This window comes from Podarcis cretensis, assembly GCF_951804945.1.
Source record: "Podarcis cretensis genome assembly, chromosome: Z".
NCBI lineage: Eukaryota > Metazoa > Chordata > Lepidosauria > Squamata > Lacertidae > Podarcis > Podarcis cretensis.
The window spans coordinates 26,122,448-26,150,262 of NC_137184.1; the positions used below are offsets into that span (position 1 = coordinate 26,122,448).

Consider the following 27,815-nt stretch of genomic DNA (forward strand, 5'->3'; position numbering starts at 1 on the left):
TCTTTCAAGCAGTTAACATGCCACCCCCTGTGAATCAAAGCTACAGTGGTGCACAATACAGGAATCTTCATTAATACATTGTCTAATGCCTTTGGAAGAACTTTTGCAAGTTAGCTCTTTAGAACTATTACCGTGGCATAATAGTTGTTTTCTTTTACTTTGGGAGGCTTAGTTTGAGCCCTTGCAGAACAGCCAATTTTTTCTGTAAATACTATATGTGCCATGTTTTGGAGAAATGCAATCCGCTCCATTTACCTGTGTGTGAGCATCTAGTAAAACAAAATGACACTCAGGTAGCTTATGGAGCTGAGCCATTTTAAAATGAATTCAGCATTCTTCAGTTGTGCACATCATGTGCTCTTGTTTCTGATCATTTTGTCTACTGTAGAAGTTAATGAGCTGTGTGCTGATGAATCTTTTTTACAAGTAAATGTAAGGAACGTTTCACTCCAGTGTAGACTCTAGCATACCAACATAATAAACTGAAAAATTCACTGTGGAATTGTCAGGGCTAACCGATTTCACTTCAAGAACTGGTATTGCTGAGGTGCTCCTACGGTTCTCTGGGATAGTTCCTGAAAACAACTCATCTGGAAGATGGTGACAGAAATGTTATAACAACCCTCCTGCCTAAATGTAAAAAAAACAAAAACAAAACCAGGATAGGGTTCCTTGCTCACAGAGAGAGCAATGTTTTGCCTGCAGAAGGACCCAGATTTAGTCCCTAGAAGCTCAAAATAAAAAGGACTGTGTAGGAGATAATGGAAAAGATTTCTGCCTTTGGTCCTGGCAAGCTGTTGCCCATCAGAATCAGCAATGCTGGGTCCTATTGGCAAATTGTCTGACCTGATGTAAGGCAGCCACTGTTCATTTCACTCAGTTATGAGATTATGGTGGAAAGTAGATGTGGAGGCTTTGAGGCCATTGTCTTTCCTCTCTATGAATGTACCTTACATAAAAGTGATTTCTTTTGTATTTGGAGTGGAAAAATGTTAAGAAGAAGTAGTAGTAGTTTGCAATCCTGCATAAATTTGATAAGAATTTTCACTTTAGGCTCCCAGCAGTCTGCTTGAAGCTTTGGAGCAGCATCTGGCTTCACTGGAAGGGAAGAAGACAAAGGAAGTTTCAGCTGCTAGCAGGTAATAAATAGGCAGGTAGACTGCAACCAGAGTATTGATTATTAGCATATTGGAGTGTTGACGTATAGGATGTTCCCATCTCTTTTATAGTCTTATTTTTTATGACTTCAATGTAATGTAGCAGAATTGTTTCTTCTCAAATAGTAAGGGCAAAAGTGGGTGATAACACCAAAGCAATAATGCAAAGCAGGCTGTTACAGTTGCACAGAAGATTTATTGAATTGTATATTTAGCCCAAAGCATCTGCTGCTATCATCTGCCTTTAAGAGTGGGTGGGTGGAATTATGGGCTGAAATGGGAAAAATAATTCTTTTTCCCCCACACTCCCTGAAAAAAACACAAAAAGAACCCGGTGAATTCCTCAGTTCTCCACCTAAACGACTTAGTACTGTCTACATGCATATGGCCATCTTGGTAGCTGCCTCATACGTGTGGAATTACCCTCTCTTTGAGATCTGTCTTATCTCTTGTAAGCACTCTAAAAATCTTTATTTGGATTTACTTTGGATTTGCAGACAAACCAGATCATTTTTCATTGCGAAGTATACTCTAAACCACTGGTTCCCAAACGACCATGGACCACTTGAGAATGATGATGGTCTCAGTGGATTATCTAATAATTTTTCTGCCTGTTGTAACAGCTGTAATATGTTGTGCTTATTTTATTGTAATTTGTTGTATTTTGTAATCCAGTTTAAGTGCATAAAAAGCATGGTAAACATGGATACTTTGAGATATCATGTTTCCCACTCATTTACTTGGATTTAAATCCCTCTCAGTTAAGTGAGCTTTCTTCCCAGGTAAGTGTACATAGGATCCCAGATGCTATGCCTTTCTATCATTCTTTGCCAGGTTAATTTGGAGAAGACTAACATTGTAGTGTTCTGAATTCTGTCCTGTTTCCCCCTTACTTGTGAACTATCTAGGTGATGCTTGAAGCTTCCTTCGAGTTCAAAGATCTTAAATATGTGGTCCTTTTCCTTTAAAATTTCAGAGCAAGCACCCTATCCAGTGCAGTTTCTACACTTGCCAACACAGGAATGTCCTTCACTAAAATGGATGAAAGAGAGAAACAGCAGGCATTGGAGGAGGAGCAAGCTAGACTTCAAGCACTGAAGGTACTGCTTCTGCTTTTGTTGGACATGCAGAGTCAGAAAATGTGTAAGCTAGTTTGGCAGCTGCACTTCATATACCCTTGTAAAAAGTAACTTGGCTCTGTGTCTTGTTAAAGTGAGAGGGTGTGTGTGTGTGTGTGTGTATGTGTGTGTGTGTAAGTGAGAAAGAGTGCTTTGAGTGTTTGGGAACTGACCATATGCTGCAGCCTTAGTTTTCATTTTGATCACAGCATCAAATCTCTGATCTATTTTAAAAATCTTGGATTCACAGATCAAGCCAAAGCTGAGCATTTCCACATCTCACTGAGCTTGGTGTGGAAAGAGCCAACCAAATTATTCATGAAATCAATGTGATTTGAAAGTGATTAGCTTTGGCTTGATCATGGGCTTAACTCATGAACAGGACAGTCTCATCTCACTGATTTTCATGACAGTGGAATATGGCTGGATTACATCATGACACTCTGTAGAATGGAGATGTGGGTTAACTTCGCAAGATAGTTAAGTTTCATTGTTGGTGTACTTGCATTCTGAAAAACTCACATAATGTAAAATTTGAATTATCTTGCACAACTCTTTTAGGAACAGCGATTGAGAGAGATTTCTGTGGTGTCAAATTCAACTTCTACATCTGCCTCTCCAAGCACTTTATCAGGGAAGAGTGTAAACACCAATGCTGCAGCTGTTGACCTATTTGCAACACCTGCTCCAACCACCAATAGGTGAGGGATATTTCAATATCGGGTACAAATAATCTAGAGTCAGAACTTCTTCATATTATGGTATTGGAAAGCATTCCGAAGTGGAAACTCAGAATGCTTTGTGGGAACTGAAGAGAACAGGCACTTCATTTGCATAAAGGTTTTAGACTCTCATTTATTGTTTTACTGAAGAGAAACTTGACTAAGTTCCTTTGTTAAAAAAGCAATTGTAACTTTTCTCCTTCCCTTTTACAATAATCTTTGTAATCAATTAATTGAAAAATTAGGATTGAATACTGAACGTCAAGACATATACAGTCATTTTTACATAAAGTATATAACATAGAAGTGATACCAGCAAGAAAAAAATGTAAAAGAAGTTGCTCAAATCTGACTTTGCAATGAGAAATGAATGTATGAGATCAGGCACCAAAGGTTGTACATAGTGCTGTCCAAACTTCCAGCCTTAAATTAATATGGCATTTCTCCATGCATTAATAATGACCTCACCCAGTCAACAAATGGATTGTAGACTTTTTCCAATTTAGCAGTTTTATCCTGCAGTTGAAAATCAACAGCCACAAGAACAATAAATAAAACCAATATAAAAGCCGCATAAAAATTCCACCTTAAAATGTTACAAACCACCACCAGCAGAACAAATATTAAAACCAATTGAAGATTAAAATGGTCAAATAAAACCAGTTACTAAAAAGGACAGATGCTGAAAGCCTTCCTTCACCATTTATTGGAAGGCCTATAAAGAGGAGTCCAAACAAGGCTACAGAATCTTCTGCAGCACAAGCCTGGCATTGACAGTATTGTTGGGGTGACAGTGGGTTTAATACTTGCTTTATTGTTGTGAACAAAATCCACCTTGGAGAGGAGGATTCTTGGAGGATCTCATCAAATCAAATTTGTGTTGTAAAGTGAAATTTCAAGTTATTTCTCTCATGTCAGTGGATGTATATGCAGGCATTTCTTGAAGTTGTCTAATGTTCAGATGTTCAAACAGCATATTAAACTTCCTCTTGCTTAAGTATGCCATTTATAGCTGACAACCTTCTTGGAACTTTCAGCATGCCCAACCTTTCTACTGATCTCTTTGATCTCCAACCTGCATTTGTTCCAACGGTACAGAGTACTCCAGCCATAGCAACATCAGCAGGCAGTGCCTGGGGAGGTAAGTTTACTGCTGTGGTTAAACAAAACATTTACAGTCCTTGGAATTAATTGTCTTTACCCTTTCAGATTGTCATACATTCCTGAATGCACAGCTAATCTTATGTTGTCATGTAATCCAGTTGCCTTTATTAATAGCTGTGGCAGAGAAACATGTAATTGATAACAGCACCTATTATTGTACCCCAAAATTATTGCTGTTTTTCTTCCTAGTTTTATTAGATACATAAACATCTGCAATTTTGTCTGCTGAGGGTACATTACATAGGGTGTAACACAGGCCTTGTTAGAATAAAGTTTTAAAGTCAAACAAAAAAAAAGCAGCTAGTCCCTGGCGGAGCTCCCCGAGGCCTAGGGTAGGTGCACCCGGCTGCTCCCCCCCCCCCCCCGCTGCCACATGGCCCTGGTGTAACATCTTCTCTTCATCTCCTGGTGTGTGTTCTGAACTGTTAGGTCATTGTGAACCAGTTTTCCATAGTAAATGAAACATGTAACAGGAGCGGAGAACATAACAGAATGTTTGTGGTTTGTGGGTATTTGTAACTGTCCCATTTTGCATTTCTGAGTTCTACATCCAAATGCTTAGCTGCTATCAGAACAACTTGAGGTAGGAAGTTTGATCTACACGGAGTTGCCTCTGCCCATAATTATAACTTGAATGTCTTCCTCTCATTAGGATTCTAGTTAGTGATGGAATTAAATAAAGCTGCTATATAGAACAGATATGTACAGGAGTAAAAATAGTTATGTCCTCAACACATAGAAAATTCGGTTATAGTACAGATACAGTCCAAACTGGTTGTTGAGATGCTGCTTCCCAGCTTCAACTATAGGCACAGTAAGATCATGTCACAAACTCGTACTTACAGATATCCTCTCTTGTGCATCATACACCTCTGAGTCAGAGGTTTGGGGAAGGAAAATGTAGTGCCAGAAAACCCTACAGGTCACTCTACTTATGAGAAAAGTTAACAAGTGGACAGCTTAACCACCTGCCCCCAGAAGTTAGAAATATGTCTACCAGGAAACAGTGGCTAGCATTCCAGTGCAGAGCAAGCAAAGGTTCAGATGTAATGCAGAGACAGGTTGTGAGAATTCCATCTCTACTTTATACCTAAAGCAGACTTAGATTGACAGTCAAGGATGAATCTGTGTTGGTAGAATGCAAGGTGTATTTTGTGAGCAAGTCAGTGAGGATCAAGTAGAAATAGCAACTGCTTGGTCTAAAGACCTGGAAGTGTGTTCTGGTGTAATATATGTTTCCTGCTCCCAAAGGTTTGTGCATTTTTGTATGAAAGACAAAACTGGTATGAATTTCATTCAGTAATGTTTGGGTGAGCAGACCAATGAGAAACAGCCTTACACAAAACCGTGTTAAGTCTTTACCATCCTGTTTCTGTGAACTCCCCATGTTGTTCAGTGTGTCTTCTCTCTTGAGTACTACTTGTGTTCTAATTTTACTTCTTTCCCTTTCTTTCAACCTAATGCTGTATCTGAAAGGAACTTTCTCATCCACAAATGGTTGTGTTGGGTCTCCACCCCACCTGGACCTCTTTGATATGAAGCCAGTTGAAGAAGCTGTAAAAAGTACCACCCCTTTTGTGACATCCACCTTTACCTCCAAACAAACAGTGGAACTGTTTAGTGGTAAAACATCCTCAAATTTCTTTCTAATTATACATTATTATAGTGATTCTAATATTTCTAATTGCATTAATTCTCAGTTTCTGCATTAATTTTCTCAGTTTCAACTCAAAACCACATTACAACTGCTAATTGTTGGTCAGATAACTGTGACAATTTTAATTAAGAATCAAAATTGTGCACTTTAAATATGCAAAATTGCATGTGTTACTTTTGACATGTTCATGTCCATAACTTTTTTTAAAAAAAGTGTGTGTGTGTGTGTGTGTGTGTGTGTGTGTGTATATATATATATATATATGAGAGAATGATTGGGTTTCCAAAGTTCTATAATTCACTAGATGCCCCTTCTTAAATCTGGCATCTGCTTTGTTCCTTTCTTTCTCTACACTACCCTGTACTTTTCTTATAAATGTTTACATAACATCAGCCTCTTAGAATTGCAGACCTATTTAATGACAACAGTGCCAATAATTTTTATTATCATTTGTAGGATATCCCCTTAATTCGGTACCACAGAATACTGCCTCTTCAACAGTCAATGTGGATTTTGATGCTGTATTTGGTGGCAAATCAGCAGTACAAGAATTTAGAACTGCAACAGGTAATGCTATTTAATGTGTTTCAAATTTCTGCATTTTATAAAGCCAGCAGCTACTTTTATTTGTCTAGTTATATAGGTCATTGGATTCAGTATTTGCCTTTTTATCAGATAATTATTTTATATAATGTCAGTCTGTAAAACACTGCTTTCCAGAATGCATGGAAGACAGAGCGCCAATACTTCACATTTATGGACAGCTAGTGGCTAAGGAGTGGGAAGCAAATGAATAAACCTGTATGGCAAATTTCCTTCTTGTCATTTATTGCTCAGCCATAACTTTTCTCTGTATGTTTCCTTTCCTTGAACATGCATGAATAGCCTTTCCTGAGAGTCCTGGGCTGCTAAATGTTGTTGGCATTTCCATTATGCTGGGGAGACCTGTGGCCCTCAAGATATTGCTGATCTACATCTTCCATCATCCCTGACCGTTGGCCATTCTGGCTGGGGTTGATGGGCATTGGAATCCCAAAACAATTGGAGGGCAGCAGACATTAAAGCTCAGCCACAAGAGGAGGGGAGAATAGTCTTTGCTCTTTTCTACTTGCTAGTTAGTCACTTGCTGACTCACCATGCTGCCTAATCATGGGGATGAAGTCATACTTTAATTTTGCTTAAATGGTGTATCAAATGGTTTTATTCGCTGGAGGGTGCCTGTCTTTTTAAACTGATGGACTTAAATAATTTAAATTTAGAAATTCTAAGCTCCTTAGAATGTTTCTGATTGAGTTGTCTTTTAGAAAAAAGTTACCTGCCCCAAAGTACAAGTGCTTAGTTCTGTTTCCTGCTAATCTAATACTGATTGTGATTGTCCTTTTCTTTATTTTTGGTATATTTCAATGTGGCGTTCCGGATCATGGATTTCAATGGGTAAGTTAATAAAGTGATTGTAAGCTTAAGGCTGCAATCCTATGCATGCTTAACCTGGGAGTGAGCCCCACTGAATAGCACAGAATTCTGTTCTCTGTAAACATAAATAAGTTTGTGCTACCCCGGTCTCTGCCCTTAAGTGTAACCCAGGAAGTAAAATCAAGGGCTTTAGGGTTCTCCTCTGAAAGGCATTCTTCTTACTCATAGCAATGATTTTACATAGAAAGGCCACCTGGGCATTTATAGGTTGTGAGCAGGAAACTGCTCCTCAATGAGCACTTGTAAAGGTGTACGTGCAGAGATTAGTCTGATTGGTGTACCAAAAATGCTTCTCTTACCCTCCTCAAATGCACATGCTTCCAGAGTTTCCTGGGCACTCAATATTGTGTTCAACTGCAAGGGAGGGAATGAATATGATTGTAAAAGAATACATGCCCAGATCAGAGCCCTCAATTGAAATGAATGTGGAACTATCTTAGATTGCAGAGGACAAAACTCAACTCCTGTGACCATAGGAATGTATTGTCTTAAAACATACTGGAACATAAGATGAGCCCTGTTTGATCAGGGCCTATTTAGAGACCCAGATCAGAAAACCAAGGCAGGCATCCAGGATGGGGTTGCACTTCCTCGGAAGAAGCACATCCACAGCTTGGGCCTGTTCCTGGATTCAGCACTGTCACTGGAAGCTCAGGTGACTTCTGTGACCAGAACCCCTTTTTCCAGCTCTGGGTGTTCCGCCAGCAATGGCCCCATTTGGACAGAAATGACTTGGCCACCGCACTTTATGCTCTTGTAACTTCCAGATCCAATTACTGTGATGTGGTCCATGTGGGGCTAGCCTTGAAGGCAACTCTAAAACTTCAACTGGTCCCAAATGCAGCAGCCAGATTCTGTTTAGATCTCATATAACTCCTGTTTTAAAACAGCTGCACTGGTTGCTAGTTTGTTCCCAGGTGCTCACAATTAGCGAGTAAAGCCCTAAAACACCCAGGCCCTGAATAATTGAAAGACTGCATTCTTCCCTACAAGCCCTGTCAGGTGTTAAGATTGGCAGAGGGGACCCTGTTGATTATTCCACTGCCCCCAGAAGCTTGGGGTGGGGTGCCTGGGAGAGTGCATTCTCTGCGACAGACCCTAAATTGTGGAACTCTCTCCCCATAGAAATGTGTCTGGTATCTTCATTATACAGCTTTCAGAAAACATTGAAGGCATACATCTCTTTAACCTGGCTTTTGACACCTAAGTTAAATATATATTTAGTTCCCAACTTATTTCTGTTATTTTAAGTTGCTTGTTTTTAACATTGTGCTTTAATTGTTGAAATCTGCCTTGAGGGTAAAGGATGGGTAATAATAATAGTCTAGCATCCTGTTCTCACAGTGGCTGACCAAAGTGCAAGAAAACTCTCCCCATTCTCACTCCCCAGCAACTGCCTCCAACACTGAATGCTTCTCTATAGGAACCACCACTTCCAAGACAAACATTGCCAGGGGAAGGCAAACAGCCGGTCTCTAAGGACCATTACATCATGGTGTTTTAACATGCCTGCAGTTCTTAGCTGTTATATTTGCCTAACGCTAAGAACATGATCCTTGCATTAAAAAACTTTTATTGATCTTTATCATTCCCCTCTTCTGGAGAACTCAGGCCAATGTACATGGCACTCCCCCCTTTTCTTCACACCAACCCTTTGAGGTTGACTAGTCTGAGAGATGATGAGTGGCTTAAGATCACCCAGGAAGCATAGTGGCCGATTAGGTTGCTGTACCTAATTCCAGCATTCAAACTACCACACACGCTGGCTTTAAAGTACTTAAGACACCTGAAGGCTATAATTGAAACATTGCTATCTAATTTCTTTTAACTGATTATTCTGATAAAATAAACATTATGACCTCCCCATCTACGCCCACCCCAGTTTTGTAAATTTCCTCTTTTTGGTGCTGCTTGGGCAAGTCCATTTCCTGCACTGATGGTTGTGTGTGGGTTTTGGTTTGTGCTTTCTAATTTTACATCTCTAAGAAAGTGCGATTGTCAAACCACCCTATACATAGGAGAAACTGCGGTTATCTTTGTGTGCATTAAAATATTTTGTACACTTTCAAGACTGCTTGAAAATCCAGGGTTTAAGAATTCATTTTTAAATCTTTGAAGTGTAAATCTTACATTCCAGCAGCTTATTAGAATTTTGTCTAGAATCATTTTTTCCAGGAATAATGGGGGGTTTAACCTATATCTTGTCTAATCCTTAAGCTCTTTTGAAATGGAAACTGTACATAAAAGCTAATGCTGGCTAGAATTCAGTTTCCATTGCTCTCGGTAAATAGTGTGCTTAGGTGGGTTTGCACATCCCAGCTTCGCCAAAATATACATTCTGACATTTCAGTGAGTATCACAGTATAGATGTAACTATTCCTACATCTGTGGATGTAAGCAGACTATCGCATATACAACTAATTTAACTAGGCGAAAAGGGTTGTGGCATTTTATTGGGAGAAGGGGATTTCTGGGTGGTGGTACCCTTTTTTGCCTTCTGTTACCAGTTGAAATGATAGCTGCAAACCAATAATACTCTTTTTAAAAAAGGTTATCTCCTTTGTACCCAGTCTTTAATTTACAGATGATGTATTGCAACCAACAGTACAAGCTCAAAATCAGAGAGTAGCTTTAATTGGTCAGCACAGTGGGAAGATTTTGGCCAATGACCTTGATTCTTCACTTGCTAATCTGGTTGGAAGTAAGTTTAACACTTTCATTTTTAAAGAAAGGTTTCCCTATGTTTATTATGAAAGGAATTCTAAATCTTAATTAAATGTTTTTTGTGTGTTTTATTACAGATCTTGGCTTTGGAGGAACACCATCAAAAAAGTGAGACATATATTCCTTAATTCCTTAATTTCATAATTTCTAATTATATATTGATAAAAATGTCCTTGACTTGTGTTTGCATTGATGAGCTATCACAGAATTTTCTAATATTCAGTGTTGTGCCAATACAATCATTCTGTGAGAGCAAATATTGCCTAACAGAACAGACCTTAACCTTCAAAAGGAGACATTCAGCAATAGCTTTTTAAGATTGTTTTGAGTTATTAAGAAGATTTATAGCCTGCCTTCGTACAAGCCCAGGGGTTCAAGGTAGTGCATTTTTTTTTGTTTATTTTGGTTACATATAACAAATACATATACATACAGAAAAATAGAAAAAGAATTTTTAAAAAGTAGAGAAGCAGAAGAAATAAAAAACATAAGAAGAAAAAGAAAGAAAGTTTAAAAAAGCCTGAACATTTTCAGTTATACATCTTTGTATTTACAAGCCATCTTTTTACAACTTCTGGCTCATCTCCCTTATTTGTAACTTCCCGCCTCCCTTAAACGACTCCTAATAATTCATTATTTCTTATTATCTGTATTCAGTTGATAAGTCTGTGGAGAGCATTCTAATTGCCAGTGGGAGTTTAATCTACACTAAGCCAAGCGAAGCCTTGGGAACCTCTTTTTTCCATATAATTTATGAAAACATCCAGTTTTAACATCCAGCTAAAAATACAAAATTAAGCAAATATTAAAAACAAACCCAATCTCCCCATGTAACACCTGGCTGTTCTGGTAGTCATTTCCGGGCCAGGGTTGGGGCACAAATCCCACTCCAAAAACATGTGACGCAACTGATTTCATGAATAGCACTATTGTTCAACTATTGGAAAAGAAAGGTTTGTAAAACTTTCACCATCCTGCCAGTCTCTTCTGACTAGAGGGGAAAAAATCCAAATGTTTTAATTCTAAACATTCAAAAATTAACATATATATCTTGCTATAATCAAAAACTAAAACAGGTAAAGAAGAAGTCCCAGAGTAAAAGATGTTAAAAGTCTAATTTAATTGACTATAAAACAAATCACAAATAGAATTTGCCTGTAAGTGCAGTGACATCAAACTTGCCACCATGTGCTCTGAGTCATGCTTCACACCTTGGGTGTAGGGATGCCATCAATAAGGCACAGGGTGTGGGATGTTCCTGGCACAGATGAATTGTTAACATTGCTAATAAAAATATTGTTTTGACCAGGTGGTGGGCTGGTTGGTATGATTTAAAATTTGCCTAAACCTCTGGGAACTGCTTTGTGAGAGCAGTTTCCGATGTATAAAGCCAGCTGAGTTATCTGCTACCTTACCAGTGTAACTCACAAAGTTTTATGGAAATTTGGCTCTCTTACTTGCCAGGCTCTTTCTGAAGTAAGCACACCTTGAAACAAACGGAGGAAGTAATTTATTTTGCACTTATGAATTTAATAAAAAGTAGATGTGATGTTTAAAAAGTTACATATACCAAATGCTATGATCCAGGGGCCGTGAGGTGTAATTATAGTGGCAGCTAAAAGAAATTAGTGATTAACAGAACAGTTCCGTATATTGCAGTATCATTTCAGCTGTTCTCCATATGTAACTGCTCAGCTTTTAATTCGTTTTTAGATCTGATATGCAGTGGAATCAGCCTACAGAGAAGAAACTTACTGGTGGAACCAACTGGCAAGCGAAAACAAGCACCTCAACTACATGGAATACTGTCCCTATTCCTCCTGCTCCACAGATGGTAATACCTACAGTATTTTCAGTCTTTAAATTGTTTGTGTGTTTGCCTTTCCCCTGTATTTCACAAAGCATTCTTGTCAAAATTTTGAGAGGAATTTACCAATAAGGCTTTGGCATGAAATTTTAGAATCCCAAGGGAGAGGATTTGGACATAAAATAAATTGGAGGTTACAGTGCATCTTGTATAACATGTAAATACTTTAGTACCTTCTAGATGTGATTCTCTGTATTTTTTTAAAGTATTTTTGTGATAAAAATATTGGCCAGAATCCAAAGAACTACTTAATTGCACACTAGGGGCTGGTGCTACCCTAGTGGAATTGTTGCCTTGTTTTTCTCTGAGCACTTTACAGCCATCATAAACTGGCTTTGAGACTCCCCTTCAAGATGTTTATATTTTATTACTTTAAATAATTTTAATGTTGTAAGCTGCAGAAGGAAAATACTGTATTCTGAAGGTAGCTAATGTGTACTAAATTGAAATTAAAGGGCTTTGGAGAAGCAGCTGAAGAGAAACAGCCCTATAAACCCTGGTACATGTACACTTCTGGTCTCCAGTTCTTTGTGGATTGGTGTTTTATTTTTGATAGGATCCTGGCAGATATGGCAAAAATTCATAGCCTTGTATTCCAGCTCCCAGTAACAGGTGCTTGATGCCTTCTAACTTGTTTGTAGTAGCACAGATTGCACCTTTACTGTTTCGGTGTGAATTGCTCTTATGTGTATAAATGGTAGCTCTTTCTTAGATATCTATTATGCTTCCTGGTTGCTTCAAATCTGAGCTGAAAAGCATGAATCAAATTAATGAAAATATTCTCCTTAGCTATTCCTTCCTTATATGGAAAGAGAACTTTCTCCGTACAAAAGAGCAGTCAAATAGTAATTTCATTCAGCCACATTGCTTTAATTCTTTTTGAATGTACAGTTACATGGTGTGCGAGACTGAGGATAATTAACTTCACAACTAGCTTGTCTTGTTTCTATCTAAAGTCATTCTAGTTTTGGTATCCTGCTACTCCCAATAATTTTCTGTCCCTCCTCCTTTTTGCTATGCTAGAATGGAGTACCTTATCTTGGATATGCAAGTTCCTATCCTGCAAAATAAGATGCAATTTATACAATTTCTTCAGTGTTAGCAGTGGAATTTGTAGCCAAATTTTATATGCAATCTCTTCCCCCCCCCCCCACTGTCAAAGGTACCTGCTCCAGTAACCTACCCACTGAATACACCTCAAGTGCCTGTGTATGGAATGGTAAGAATATTCACTCTTTATATTTATATAATACATTGAGAAGATGTTCTCTTTTGAATGTCATACATCGTAATTTGCAGCAGTCTAATGAGCCTGAAATCTCAAGTACTAATTCTTTTGTTATTCTGTTGCATTGTAAAGTAGTCTGAAAAGCTTCTGCATGCACAAGGGAAGTCACTGAAGTATTTTTTATCTTGCTTCCCAGTACTTACCAACATTTTAATCAAAGTGTGGTATAAAGTTTTTCCCACTGCTTTACTTGGATGTCCTAAGAAATGTCTTTTATATTATCCCCCCACCACGTTTTAAGATTTGCCAGTGTGGTCTTAACATCTTTTAATAGATGCAATTTTAGCATCCCCTTAGAACAAGACCTTTTCACTAGTTTGTCCCTCCCCAAGGAAGTTATCTTAGCCTCCTCATCTCTTTCTTGAAACAGACACAAATATTCTGTCTCCACCATGTTTTTATAATGATGTCCACAATAGCTTAGGTATGGAAATCTGAGGCTAAAACAGAATTTTAGTCATATTTTATGTAACTGATTCCATTCGTTTGGTGGTGTTTATTATTTGGTGCCCATTCATTTGGTGGTGTTTAAAAGTGCATTCAAGTTGTAACTTAATCCACCCCCACCATTTATGTACAAATTCCAAAGAGGTGAAATACCATGGCTGTATCTGAACTCCTGCATTTATAGTTATGCTCATGTTGCTCTATGACAATTTATTATAGAAGCTGGCCATTACAGGTGGGTGGAATTATCTGGTCAACACACTTCTGAGGCATTTCAGTTCCTTGCAAGCAAATTCAGCCCTCCATCTCTCTCAGATTTCAGGCAGGGAAAATTATCTTCTCTGCCAGACTCATTGGAAAGCTGCTTCCTGTAAGAATAGATGTCACTGGGCTAGATGGATTAGTGGTCTGACTCTGTTGAAGACCACATGAAACCACTGTCTGAAGAGTGCAGAAACTGGCCGCTTCAGCAGTAGGAGTACTGTGTTCATGCATAAGCGGCTTCTGCACCTAGCCTTGAGAGCTTTGGCATTAAGTTGCTGAAAGGGAAGTAGAATTTGTTTAGCTTTCAAAATATATAGATAGAGCAACCATGTTCAAGCTCAGAGGATCAGTAAATGACTTTATACATTCCTGTTTCTGTCTGACATTTAGGTACCTGCTCAGATTGGAGCTACTCCTATTATGGCACCCCAGCCTATGATATATACCCAAACCAGCCTAAGGCCAACAAATCCTTTTGCACCTATCTCTGGAACACAGGTTAGTGTATTCCTTAGCATAAAGATGAAACTCTTCATGATTTCTGTAGACTGTTAACAGCACTTGCTACTTTAAAATATTTATATACTGCCCCTGATTGGTCAGATCTGCTCCTTAGGCTGCAAAACATCATCACCATCACTATTTATTTATATTCAACTATCTGTGAGTTTGAAAGGATACTGGTATGTTCTTTTACCGTCTCAGATCCTAAAGTACTTGCCTCACAGCACTGAGACTCCCTCCTAATAAAAGTTAGGCAGGCTAAGACTTTCAGATAGAGCTTGATCAGCTCCACTAAAAGAGTTACAGAATGAATCAAATATACATTTATTTAAAAAAAAAAAAATGTTTTTTTTTTAAAAAAAGCAGTTATGGGCCCTTCAGCAATGGGTCTGTCAGCAACTGATTGTGCCTGGATGTTGCTAGCAGGAAACAAACCAGTTCTTTTTTTCTTATTTTGTTTTTTTGTTGAAAACAGACAAAAAAAATGTTTGCCTAATTTGCAATTAAGATGTATTTTATTGTAGTTAGTAGAGTAGTGGAACTTTTATTGTGATGAACGTTCAAAAGTTAAGACTTGATACCTTGTAGTTCAACTTTAAGAAGCAGGGCTTCACCCAAGCCTCTGATTGATCAGCACAACTTTTTAGAGATATTCCTGGGATATTATTAAGCAGATGGAAGGTGATCTGTGCTTTTAAATTTTTACATGGTTTTAGTGTGTGTATGTGGGACGCGGGTGACGCTGTGGGTTAAACCACTGAGCCTCTTGGGCTTGCCAATCAGAAGGTCAGTGGTTTGAATCCCCGCGACGGGGTGAGCTCCCATTTCTTGGTCCCTGCTCCTGCCAACCTAGCAGTTCGAAAGCACGTCAAAGTGCAAGTAGATAAATAGGTACCGCTTCGGCGGGAAGGTAAATGGCGTTTCTGTGCGCTGCTCTGGTTTGCCAGAAGCGGCTTAGTCATGCTGGCCACATGACCCGGAAGCTGTACACCGGCTCCCTTGGCCAATAAAGCGAGATGAGCGCCGCAAACCCAGAGTCGGTCACGACTGGACCTAATGGTCAGGGGTCCCTTTACCTTTACTAGTGTGTGTATGTATAAAATAATTGTTGTGCACCAGAATTTTGTTTTAAAAAATATATGAAAAAGCAGTTTACAAGTATTTTGTGAATAAAAATATGTAACCTTAATGACTTTCATTCAACTTGTTTTTCTTTATATATGTTGCAGATACAATTTATGTAGACCCGCCAAAGCAGCAAGACACTTTGACAACCAAATATTGGTAGAAAGAAGACAGAACTTTTGAACTGCGGTCCTCACTAGGGCACATACCTGCTTCCCATACAATATCAATTACTTTGAATTGCTGTGCTTTAGAGATTATTGTTATAACAGTCACTATGGTATGAAATCATGTTTGGTTTTGGATAGCATAAGACTGTTTTCAGTGAAAAGCTGAAGTATTCTGAAGCTGAAGGTCAGCAAAATATGTAAGGAGAATCCTGACTTTCCCTTTTTAAATAAGAGCTTACTTGGAAACTCTTTGCAGCATTTCCATGCAACAGCTAGCCTCTAGTAAGCTAGTGGAGGGTATAATTATTTTATTTATTTTCTCCCAGAATTCTGTGGCCGTTGTTACCACATAATGAAGTTGAGCAATAAACCTTTCAGATACTCTTAAGCAGTACCTGATACAATAAGACTCTGAGAAGAATCTTGCATTATCAGAAATGCCAATATTGACTGCTTTTTCTCATGCTAGACTAGCTTCTTCTAATTCACAAATTTTGTACTGTGAGTTTTAAATGCTGTGAATCAACTTTTAACTAAATGTAGGCCATTAACAGAAAACTATAGTCAATTGGCATTTCAGCAGAGCGTTGCCTTGCCAAGTGATAGAGCTATGCTTTGGCAGAGACTGGGGCACCTGACCTATTCTGAAGAAAATAGTATGTTACAAAGCAGAGTGTGTGCAGTCCTGGCATGGATGGCAATAGCTGCACTTCCTTATGCAGCCTCTTATGTACAGATAGCAGCACCATTTCATACTTTAGCTAGAGTTGCCTTCATGTCCCAGAAAAAAGTCTGCAGGTGGCCAGCAGCAGTGAGTCTGGGAAGCTTTTTGCCCTTAATTTAAGATGTAGGGCACCAGCATTTTCTTAGACATTCATCATTTACAGTGCTGCACTTTAAGAACTGGAAAATTGTGTTCCTGAGCTCCTCTATCCCTCTATAGCTTGCGACCCATGTTGTGGGTAAAGGAGCAAAAGAAATTTTTAAAAGGGCCAGTCACTACATAAAACAAACTTTTTTGGGGGGGAGGGAGTGTAAATATTTGTAAACCCTGAAATACAAAAAAAAAATCTAGTGCTGCATAATCTTTTCTTCTTCTTTGTAACACATTCAAAATGCAGATATTGTACTGCTTTAAGACATTTAGCTCAAATTTCTTTTGTATTGAAAAGTTCAGACCATTATCCTTCAAGATACTTAAGATATTATTGCAGTGTAGGAGAATGTAAGGTGGTCCGTGATTTTCAAACACAATGCCCCAAAATAATGAAAGGATTACCTTAAACATTATTTTTAAATTTGTCAGATGGAGTCCAGGGCATACCTATGAGGGGAGATGGGAAGCAAAAAATGATGATTATTTATTTTTTAAAAGAACATTTTAACTGAAGAAAGCGTGCAAACTGGTTCTTTCCTTTCTATTACTGCTGTGATGATTTTCTTGTCTTGAGCTCATTGCGGTAGCAATAACAGCAAAAAGCCTCTCTCTTAAATGTCAATGTGGCTTTCTTTCATTAAGCTTGCCCCTTTTTATCATTTAAAACTTTTTGCAGCACTTGAGCTTGATCTTCCAAGTGTTTTTGCCAAGTTATTGGCCCTTGATCCGTGGGAAGGGATTTGCAGAAACAAAAAGTACTTTTGTGGCTCAGGCTGTGTCAAATTCTAGAAAACCAGTCTTTTCCCTGTAAGTGTCTTTTGTGTTTGTTAATATTGTGCCAAGAATGTAAATATATATATATATATGCTTGCTTCAAGAAAGATATACTTGTTTTGTCAAACTAAACATGATTTTTTAAAAAAATCAAATCGTTTTTTTACATATGTGTTTGCAATTTGTAACCACTAACTTTGTATGGATTAAATGTTGCAAGTTGGAAAAAACGTTTCAGACCAAATCTTGGACATGTACTGGCAAAGACATAAACTGGATGCATGTACAGTAATTAAATGTGGAAAGTGAATTTTCAAGGGCTTTGGGCTTTAATGTTCTCTCCTGGTTTGTCCAAAACCAATATTTATTGTAGCCCTATACAAGCTGGAGCAGCTTACTTAAAGGCCTTGTTTTAGTTGATATTCTAGTGAGTTAATTCAAATGATCCTCATTTAGGATTTTAAATCATGCTTCTAACCAATTTTCTGTCTTTTAATCCAGTTTGGATCAGTACATGTATTTAAATTACACAGATTTTATAATAACTAGCTAAAATGTTTGATCTCAGAGGCTGTGACCATGTAAAGTTTGGGGTTGTAAAATAGGCAGCAACCTTTTTTATCCCCCAGATATTATTTTCTAATAATTCAGTTCAACTGTGCTTAATTTATTGCATTTACTGGCTGCAGTCTTACAGCAGGGAACTTCATGCAATACCCACCTCCTCAGGGAGAGGGCAGCTTCAACTCTCCAAATGAATGGGTTTATGTATGTCGTTTATGTGCTTTCTACAACATTATACAGTAATCATTGATGTATCCATTAAAATCAGATTCAAAGCATAATAATAGTCACAATAGTCCCATGGTAGCATAAGCCCCCAATACTTACACATTCTTGCTTCTATTCATATGCAATTTAATTCATTAAGGAAGACTGGATTTTGTAATTTCTCTTTTCGTATCTAACTTGCCAGCTCAGTGACCTGAACTCAAAATGTTACTGAGTATGTGCATCTTCTCATGCTTGCAATATTTGTAAGCAGTGTGATACTTGCACAACCTAATTTAACCTTTTCCCTACAACAAATGTGTGGGGATTCCCCCATGCTCATACATGAAGGTAACCTGTAAAGCCTAGTAACGGCATTACTCTTAACCTGTAATGATTATTTGAGGAATTCTTTTTAAGAATTGTTGCCCACTATACTGGTGTAATTTTTGTGAGATTCAGTTTTACATTCTGTCTCCAATAACCCTAAACTTGGAGGTTGTGCTTTTATAATAAATGAGCTTTCTAGACAATAAGTGATTATCTATTTGTTCAATAAACCAATGGCATCTTGTCCAAAAAAGTAAATAAATGTCAGTAGCTGTATTTTGGCTGTCAGTATTAGTACTGAACCTTTGTAGGTAATAGTCTGTAGTTCTTTAACTTATATATAAAAACCTCCCTCCTTATCAGATCTTTAATGTGCAATTGGTGGGGTGGTTTTTGAGTATGATTAGAGTGCTGTCTTTGCTTCATATTTAGGTTGCTGCAATTGAGAACAGTGGCAAGGTGTGAGATCAAAATAAATTGGGGGAAGAGCAGAATACAGCCATGGCTAGTCCAGTGGTGAAGGAAGCCTTTCAGGCACGTGGGGTGGGGTGAACCGCCCATAGCGGTGGGGCAAACTGCTCATAGGGGTGGGGCGCTCGGCGCTCATAGGGATAGAACGGGGTGCTCAGCGTTCCGTGCCATCCCCATGGGCACGGCCACGCGCTGCGTCCCTGTGGGCGCTGCCGCACACCCTGTGCCATTCCTATGGGCACCAAGCGCCATGGGGCGCGCAGTGCCCATAGGGACAAGACCGCACCCTTAGGGATGAGACGGGGTGTGCGGTGCCCATAGGGACAGGGCGCACACCGGGGCCTCAGCCACCCTGTAGCTGGGGGGGGGGAGGCAGGCGGACAGCATAGAGATGCGTGGCTTGTGCGTGCTGCAAGCTCCGCAGTGACGAGTGCCATTTTGTCACCCCACGTCAGAGTGGCACCCAGGGCGGACCGCCCCTCCCCCTCCTCTTTGTACCTGGGCTAGTCATCCCTGCAGCCACACTGGGTCTTTAGGGAATTGTCTGTTCTTATGGAAAACCAAAATAATAGTTTGGTCACAACTGCTAGCACCACTTTCTGTGCCAAATCTGGAGAATTAGAACTCTCCTATCTCTGTGGAGGTGGGTTTGTCACTCTTCCTTGCTGAAAGATTGCAGGGCATCTTTTTTTTATAGCTGACCCTAGCAGTTAGATGGTGGTCACTGTTAACATTATTGAAACTGCATTTGGGGTTGCTGTGGCCAGAATTACACTTTTATTTGTCTTGCCAGAAATGCTAAAAGTACAGGTAGCTGTACTATTTTCAACTTCCAGTTGGCGAAAGGTTGTTTACAGTGGTATTAGTGGTGTTTATAATTGAACTGTCTGAATAATGTTAGATTATATGTATTTAAAGGTTTTTAAAAGCCAATAAGATGTCCATCATACATACTTGACATTTGCTGCTTCCCTATTAGATATATTAGCAGGTTAAAGCTAACTATAAAAATAGCAACTCAACTAAACTCAGGACAGGATTGCACTGCATATGACATCGTTGTGTAAATTTATTCTGAGAGTAAGATGCTGACTAACCTACTGCCTTCTCAAAGATATTGACTTTAGAGAATAACTCCTGCCTTATGAATATATTGGTATCATTTCTATTATTCATTATTTTAGGGCAACCTTCCCATGCTGACGGGGCTGATGGTAGTTGTAGTCCAAAACATCTGGAGGGCGCCAAGCTGTGGAAGGTTGCCATAGTGTTTTGGCCATTAACGGGTTGACTGCAAATATGTGTTTGTGGTCCTGAAATATTTGCAGGTGAAGCAATGTGGTGGTGGTCTTGTCACAAGATTATCCTTAAGGCAGTGCTATCCTTAAAGCAGTGCTACAAGGCTGCCATTTTAAAAGCTACAAAACCAAGGCAGATTTATTTCATCTGTTTTTGTTCCATTGTTTCCATTGTATTTAGGGTCACAGCCTAAATCTTAAGATTGGTGTGTCCTGGCTTTAGTTGTGTTTGATACTTTTATAGTTTGATAATTAGACTGGTAGGTCAGGGTTGTAATTCCCACAGGTATTCAGAGAAAAATGCATGAAGCTGAGGAGAAAGAAATACACACACTCACACTCCCCCCCTCCACACACGTGGATTTCTGTGTCAACACCATTTTCTGTAATTCCCATATTCAACTCTGATTAGAGATTTATTTTTGCTTTAAAAAAGACATATAGGTTATTAAAATGGCAAGAATTCTGTCTTAAAAGCTTTGGGAAGCATGGACAGTTCGATTATAATATTATGATTTCGTACATTCTTAAAACAGGATGAGAGCGATGGCAGTTTCATCATGTGGCTTCTAGAAGAGTGTGTGAGAATCTGAAGGGTGATAGGTGCCCTTGTACAGAGAGTGCTCTCTCTAAGGGTCAGATTAGACATGATGATAGTGGCTGTGCTTTTTTTGTTCATGTCTCTGCCTCGTTTTCATATGGAATGGAAGGTGCCGTCTGAGCTTAATATTAGAAAGAATGGACAGGCATGGAAACCAGAGCCCGTTCCCTCCCGTAGTCCATTGCCCACATGTGCCCCTCCAGCTCTACTTCTACACTGGAAATGAAATGAGCTGGGAGTAAATAATGGGCAATGAGCCCCATGTAGTTATGACATGGACTGGGAAGAGTCAGCCCCCTTTATTGTTGCAAACCTGTTGCAGTTAAAGCCAGCCTCCACCTTACCCCACTTTATATGAGACCCAGGAATAAATAAACATGGCTGCTATGGTCACATTGGTTGGCCATAAGAATAGAAATGTGATATTAATGGGTAATATTGTCATACTTGAAAATGTCTCTTCTAAAGCTGTTGCTCCTTTTCCTAGATATACATTCATTTTTTTAAAATGTAATAAAGACATTTTCAGTCTCTGATAAGAATGTGTAGAGCTTAAAAAGAAAGCAAGTATACTTTTTGGGTTTTTTTGTAAAATGTTGTCTTTGACTTTAAAATTAAATACAGGGTGTACCTGGATCTGTTTGGGGTTTATTGATGTGTGGTAAGGGTGGACTACAATTTTAGAGTAGAATGCACTGTGGATCAGTGCTTTTATTTGTACATAAAAGGGAAAACTTCTTTTCTTTTTAAGTAGCCTGCATTTTGAGAATAATATTGACATGCGCTGTGTACCAGTCACTTATTTCCATTTTAAAGATTATATTTTTCAGTAATGGGGAACTGTACATGCTATCTCTACAGTTTCTAGAAATTACTTAGAAATGTTGCTTTTGAATATGTAATTTGACTTCTTGGCTGTCCCATGTACTGCTTTAGTATGTATTGTGTACCTTATACCCCCAGCTTTCTGATAGCATTTATTTTAAAATATTGTAATAACCAACGCAGTCTTTATTCTTCTTCTCCCCCTACCCTACCAGTTTGGTAAATAATTTGATGCAATTGTATTCCTTTATAAAATACTTGGCTGGAATTTTCTTGAAATATTGGAAGCAGAGGGAAAAGGTGTTAAATGTGTATGTTGTTCTGGGTTTGGTTTTCTAATTGATAATTTCAATTCATTGTTCCCAATATTCTCTTCCTTGCCCCACCCCAATGCAATAGGTATGTGCCTTTATATATATATTAATTTGACAGGTGCTTCCTGTTTGCAGGATGACTCTTTAAAATTCTTGTATAATTTTTGTCACAGCAGGGCAGTATTGATAATCCATATATTTGTATTTCAAATATGATTTAAATTTCATATTGTATCTGATATAGAAAATGTATTGGGGGTTTTTTCTGTAGTATTTGATCGTTTTCTATTCTGTAGGTAGAACAAGCAAGGAAAACCTCGTTGTTGGAGAAGGTTGGAAGTTTAGTTGGGTTTTCAAGCAGGTTTTAGGTCCCATGTGCTCACTAAACAACATGCAGCGTTGGTTCCAGATAGTTAGTAGCACAGCTCCCAGTGTAATTAATGGGACAAGTTAGTAGTAACTTGATTACTGCCTTAGTCTGATATAACTGCCTTAGTCTGGGATCAACCTATGGTGTTGAGTTTGTTGAACAAGCCTCCTTGCAATCAAGAGCATATGCCACTAACTCCATTAACTATTTCCTTCACAGAACAAATAGCAGATTGGGGGTGAGTGGGTGTCAAGATTACTATAGTGTAGGGGAAAGGCTTAAAACCTGCTTCTTGCATATTATAACCCAGACACCTGATCATCACTATTTCCTCTCTTTTCCTTTTTAAGACACATGAAATCGGGTTACTCATTTATTGCACTGTCTAACATGGTCCCAAGAGGTCAGTTGAAGGGAAGGAGCTGCTTAGTGAGTCTTACAGTCTTTGCAGTTCGGAAAGCAACTGCTTACATCAATAGTTCTAGTGCAGGCAAGGAGAGTCTCAGCAAACATGGGGAGTTCATGACACACTAGTGCCATTTACCAGCTATTGGTGGAAGCAACAGGATAAAAGTTTCTCAGACAAAGCATTTGATTGTCACTGTCGTATTAACAATATTTTCCCCTGTGAGTCAGTTTTTAAAAGTCTACTACACCTTATTCTCTGAGAAATGGTATTGGTGAGCATTATGAGCCGAATCCTTAATTCAGTGACCTCTTTGCTTCATCCGTCTCTTATCACAGCTAGGCAGCAGGAACCACAGCTTAAAGGCTAGATGTGAAGCTGTGGTTCATGTTGCCTGGCTATGATAGACAGACTGTATTCAGAAAAATAATGTTGAATGCAGCTGCAGAGTTGACTTCTTATTTTAGAAAAAGAGGAAGTCGTCTTGTGAATTTTTGTTTTGTTTTGAGAACAGATTATAGTAATACCTGCCACATTAATTGAATGACAAACAGCAAAATGTTTGAATGCTGCATGAATACCTAGCAACCCAAATTTTGTTTAGCTAATAAAATACAAGTTTATAGCCATTTGCACCTGCAGGAAATTTCTTTTAATGTACCGTTATGATTAATCAACCAATAGTTCTGTTGTGGTGAAGGCCACTAAACACCAAAATGATTCTAGACGTCAGTTTATCAAAGCAGATTCAATAATTTCCCCTCAACTGATATAACAAATAGCATATTTAATTATCTGTAAAAGAATTAAAAACACAAGTACAATTAAAAATTGCAGGTTGTACAAGCATTGGTAAGACATTACTGAATAAATGCATTTAGCAATTTATTTTGAAAACAGGGTTTCTGCAAATGTTCTCATATTTTGTATTTCAAACGTTTCTCAGTTTATTTCATATTTGAAATATAGCTTAATGGAGTGTATTGTGTTTTTTATTTAAACTACTCAAAAATGTATTTTGCCCAGCTCTGCTTGTTCTTACTTGATTGATTTTGATATGCTTTCCTTTTACAAAGTTGCAGTGTGAGAACATGGTGCATCTAGCCATCAAAAAAAGTAAATAAATTCCTGCCTCTTCTCCCCACCCCCAGCACTTACTTTGCTGAAGCACAGGGCTTGCTATGTTAACATTTTAATGATCCTTGACAGTATGTAAAACAGGAGGTGGTTGAGAGTCCTCCATTTTGTTAATGAAACAGGTTTTGGAAAATAAACTGGCACAAAGTGTCTTGGGTGTGTGTTTTCATATCTTTTTTTAAAGCAGTGTTTCATTTCAGCCTATGGTGCGGGTCAACCAGCAACACTTAAAAGAATTTATTGTTTTATTTGATGCCATTGGCACCGGGTGTTTAAGGATGATCAGCTATGGCTAATGAACCAAAGGGCTTTTCCAAAAGGGATACACTTTTTCATTAATGGTTCAGGTAGCCATGTCAAACCAGTAGAATAAAATGTTCCCCAAAATCAGTAGATTTAATCCTCTTGAGTAGGACCAGCTAAGAAGCTACCAAGAAGTGAATGGGCTGAAAGTCTGTGTGACCTTTCAGTTGAACCTATCAAATTTATTATTGTACTGTCACTTTTGGAATTAAGTACCCGGTAGTTGTTTCAATGTTTATGGTTGGCAATTCTGGTAAATTACTTACATTTTTCTTCAACTTAAGAACTGTCTTACCCTTTTAATTATTATTTATATAGCTCCACCAGTGACTAGTGCCTTACAGATCACAACAGGACAGGTCCCTGACCCAATCCAAAATTTGTTACAGCAGAAATAGCATAGGCAGTAAAAAAGGATGCACTACATGGTTGTTTCAGGTATATCTGCATATTTACAGGCTGTTACAGAATGACATGAAAGCTAGGAAGTTGTCTTCAAGTTTTGCATACATATAATGAACCTAGCTATCAAAAACCAAAGTACATCATCTCTCAATGCAAGCAGGTGAGTGTACACACCTTCCCCACCACATTGCCTAACTTCTTATTTTCTTGACCTATAACACCTTGGTCGTGTATTCTAATTTTATGTTAAAGTAAAATTTAGAACTTATACCTGCATTGTTTGCCTTGGAACCAACTGGAAATTTGTACTATATTAGAGTTGCTTTCTAAATTTAGCTTTGTCTACTGGAAGCTATTCCCATGTACAAAATACATTCATTCTCATACCACATATCCATATATGAAATGAGGGCCTAGGCAGAAAAATGCATATAAACAAAGACCTAGGGTTTTAACTATCTCATCACTCATTTATTTTGCCATTAAAAGCCTCAAATTATGCCCCATTCATAATTGCATTCCTACTGGAATCGGTTTCACAGTACAGAAACTATTTTTATTGTGTTTGTGTGTGGCCCAACAACATAGTTCTCTGGGCAACTTAACAATAAATGTCAAAAAAAATTGAAATAGTACTCTCATTTTGACTCAAGAAAATCACCATTTTATAGTTCAAATCAGGAAAAATAAATACATTAAATGGACAAAAGTACAGTACAAAGATTCACAAAATGTTTAGGGGTATGTGTACCCCTGTGTATCCCCAGAAAAAAAGCTGTGTGTGTGTGTAATGTGCCCAGATTACCCAGGGCTTTTAGATAATTTAGGCTATTGGAAAGATCTTCACCTGTATCTGAAAAGACCACAGTGATGGTGCCAAGTAAATCTCTCTCTAAAGGCTAGTCCAAAGGCTAGCTAGTCCATAACTAGGGTGCTGTCACTGCTGAAAATGCCATCTCTCACTTCACTTGGTTTCTTGAAACACCCAAAGCAGGGCCCAAGCTATGAAGTTAGTAGTATGTATTAGCATCAATGATATGGTAAGCAAATTGTGTACATCAAATGTATATAGACTTGAAATTCCTATGGAACAAGAATGGATGTGTGAGAGAAGAGAGGTAGCCAGCTTGCAAACCACATATGTGGGTGGGTAGCTGGTTATGAATAGTACATGTTCTTGAACATGATACAATCCCCATCTTCTACTTCCTTCTTGTCTTATTTATTTAGTCAGTATACTGCCTTTCATCCAAAGGTCACAGGGTGGCTCATAACATAAAAATACAAAATTAGAATTCAAAATACATAATACATGAAAAACAAACCAATAGCCCCCCCCAAAAAAAATATTTAAAAACCCATGGTTGAAGAGAAAATACCCAGTTGAGATATATGTTCCTGGCATCTAAAGATATGTAATGAAGGTGCCAGGTGATACTCTGTATAGAGAGCATTCACAAATGGGGAGCAAATCGCCTTGGCATGGATGCTGAAGTTGCCCAGAAACAGCAGTCTGGGAGTCCTCAATGCCAGCTCTGAGCTCGGGCAAGGAGACTGCTGGGCATTGAGGTGCTAAAAAGAGGAAGTGGACTCTGGTGCAAACTCTGGCTGATCTAAGCAGGGCTGGTTCTAGATTTGAGGGAGGCCCTCAATGAAATAACCTCATGGCCCTATTTCCATGTTCATGAGAGCTCTGGCAGGCTTACATCAGAGTAGCAGGGCCCTTATCAGTCCTGGCAGCTGGGGCTGGGAGACATATTCTCACAGTGGCCCAGAGTATTCCAGGGGGACATCATAAACAATAGAGTTGAGTGCAAGAGTTCTATGAGCATCACTCAGGGGGTCCACAGCATGGCTGTGAAGAACAGTGGGTGCAGCAGCTGCTCATTCTGAGAACCCAGCAATCCTCTGGCAAGGGGAGGCGACTTGAAAGAAATGAAGAGGATTAGGATCTTAAGCAAGAGGAAGTGATTTAAAAGGAGTGGGGAGGATTAAGAATACAGAAGAGCAGGAGGGAGAGATTTAAAAGGAGTGGAGAAGATTAGGAGCCAGGAAAACAAGTGAAAGGAAGCAAACATATCAAAATAGAAGCAATAAAATTAAAATTAAAATGCATCTGGCATCTAACACAAATGTGTTACAATTGCTGCAATGGGCAGAAAAACTATTTTAAGTGGTCCACCAACACAGCAATTTTCAAGTTTGGGAATCACTGATACAGGGCTATTTTACATACTTGTTACACTATAAGCTTTTGTTGGCCAGAGACCACTCTCTGAGTCTCTGAGGAGTCTTCAGACCAATGCTCCATCTAAGCCTGGAGTTGGCAGTGGCTTATGATCTCAGGCTAAGGTTTGCTTGCTAGAATTTGTATAATATGTTACTAAACCACCTAACAACTGTGTATCACATTGTTTGATACTATTTTTCCTTTCATTTATATAGTAAATAATGTAGAATGAGACAACTGATATTATTACTTATTGAATTTATATACAGTGGTACCTCGGGTTAAGTACTTAATTCATTCCGGAGATCTGTTCTTAACCTGAAATTGTTCTTAACCTGAAGCACCACTTTAGCTAATGGGGCCTCCCGCTGCTGCCGCACTGCCACCGCACGATTTCTGTTCTCATCCTGAAATAGGTACTATTTCTGGGTTAGCGGAGTCTGTAACCTGAAGCGTATGTAACCTGAAGCTTATGTAACCCGAGGTACCACTGTACAGTTCTCAGGGCAGTTTACAGAATAAAATCAAAATATAAACCACAAAGTCTCAGGGCAGTTCACAGAATAAAATCAAAATATAAACCACAAAATACATAATCAAAATAAAAACAACAACCCAATAACCTCCCCAACCCATATTTTAAAAGGGAATAGGATGTCATATGATAACACATAATAAAAAGTAACTAAGTAACTTCAATGTAACAAAAGGGGACACATGATAAAGAGTTAAACCAGGCATAGGCAAATTCTGCCCTCTAGATGTTTTGGGACTACAGTACAATTCCCATCATCCCTGACCACCTGTCCTGTTAGCTAGGGATGATGGGAGTTGTAGTGTGTAGTGGTTAAGAGCGGTAGTCTCGTAATCTGGTAAACCGGGTTCGCGTCTCCACTCCTCTACATGCAGCTGCTGGGTGACCTTGGGCTAGTCACACTTCTCTCAGCCCCACTCACCTCACAGTGTGTGTGTTATGAGGGAGGAAGGGAAAGGAGAATGTTAGCCACTTTGAGACTCCCTAGG

General features: G+C 38.7%; 1 protein-coding gene and 1 long non-coding RNA gene across 2 annotated transcripts in view; one reads left to right on the forward strand and one right to left on the reverse strand.

The window, feature by feature from the left end:
- Nucleotides 1–24,004, forward strand: part of LOC307207639 (phosphatidylinositol-binding clathrin assembly protein-like) — a 49,183-nt gene extending 25,179 nt beyond the window's left edge. Inside the window, 12 exon segments of the mRNA XM_079961691.1 lie at nucleotides 1,054–1,139; nucleotides 2,134–2,257; nucleotides 2,837–2,976; nucleotides 4,035–4,138; nucleotides 5,638–5,784; nucleotides 6,275–6,385; nucleotides 9,876–9,992; nucleotides 10,093–10,123; nucleotides 11,729–11,849; nucleotides 13,045–13,101; nucleotides 14,272–14,379; nucleotides 15,615–24,004. Of these exon segments, the coding sequence (XP_079817817.1) occupies nucleotides 1,054–1,139; nucleotides 2,134–2,257; nucleotides 2,837–2,976; nucleotides 4,035–4,138; nucleotides 5,638–5,784; nucleotides 6,275–6,385; nucleotides 9,876–9,992; nucleotides 10,093–10,123; nucleotides 11,729–11,849; nucleotides 13,045–13,101; nucleotides 14,272–14,379; nucleotides 15,615–15,629 (1,161 nt within the window). The 3' untranslated portion in view covers nucleotides 15,630–24,004.
- On the reverse strand, nucleotides 23,223–27,192 carry LOC307207743. Its single transcript, XR_013834819.1, has 2 exons — nucleotides 26,269–27,192; nucleotides 23,223–25,564 (listed from the first exon to the last, which is right to left on the reverse strand). It is a non-coding gene; the product is annotated as an uncharacterized lncRNA (long non-coding RNA).
- Nucleotides 27,193–27,815: the final 623 nt, after the last annotated feature.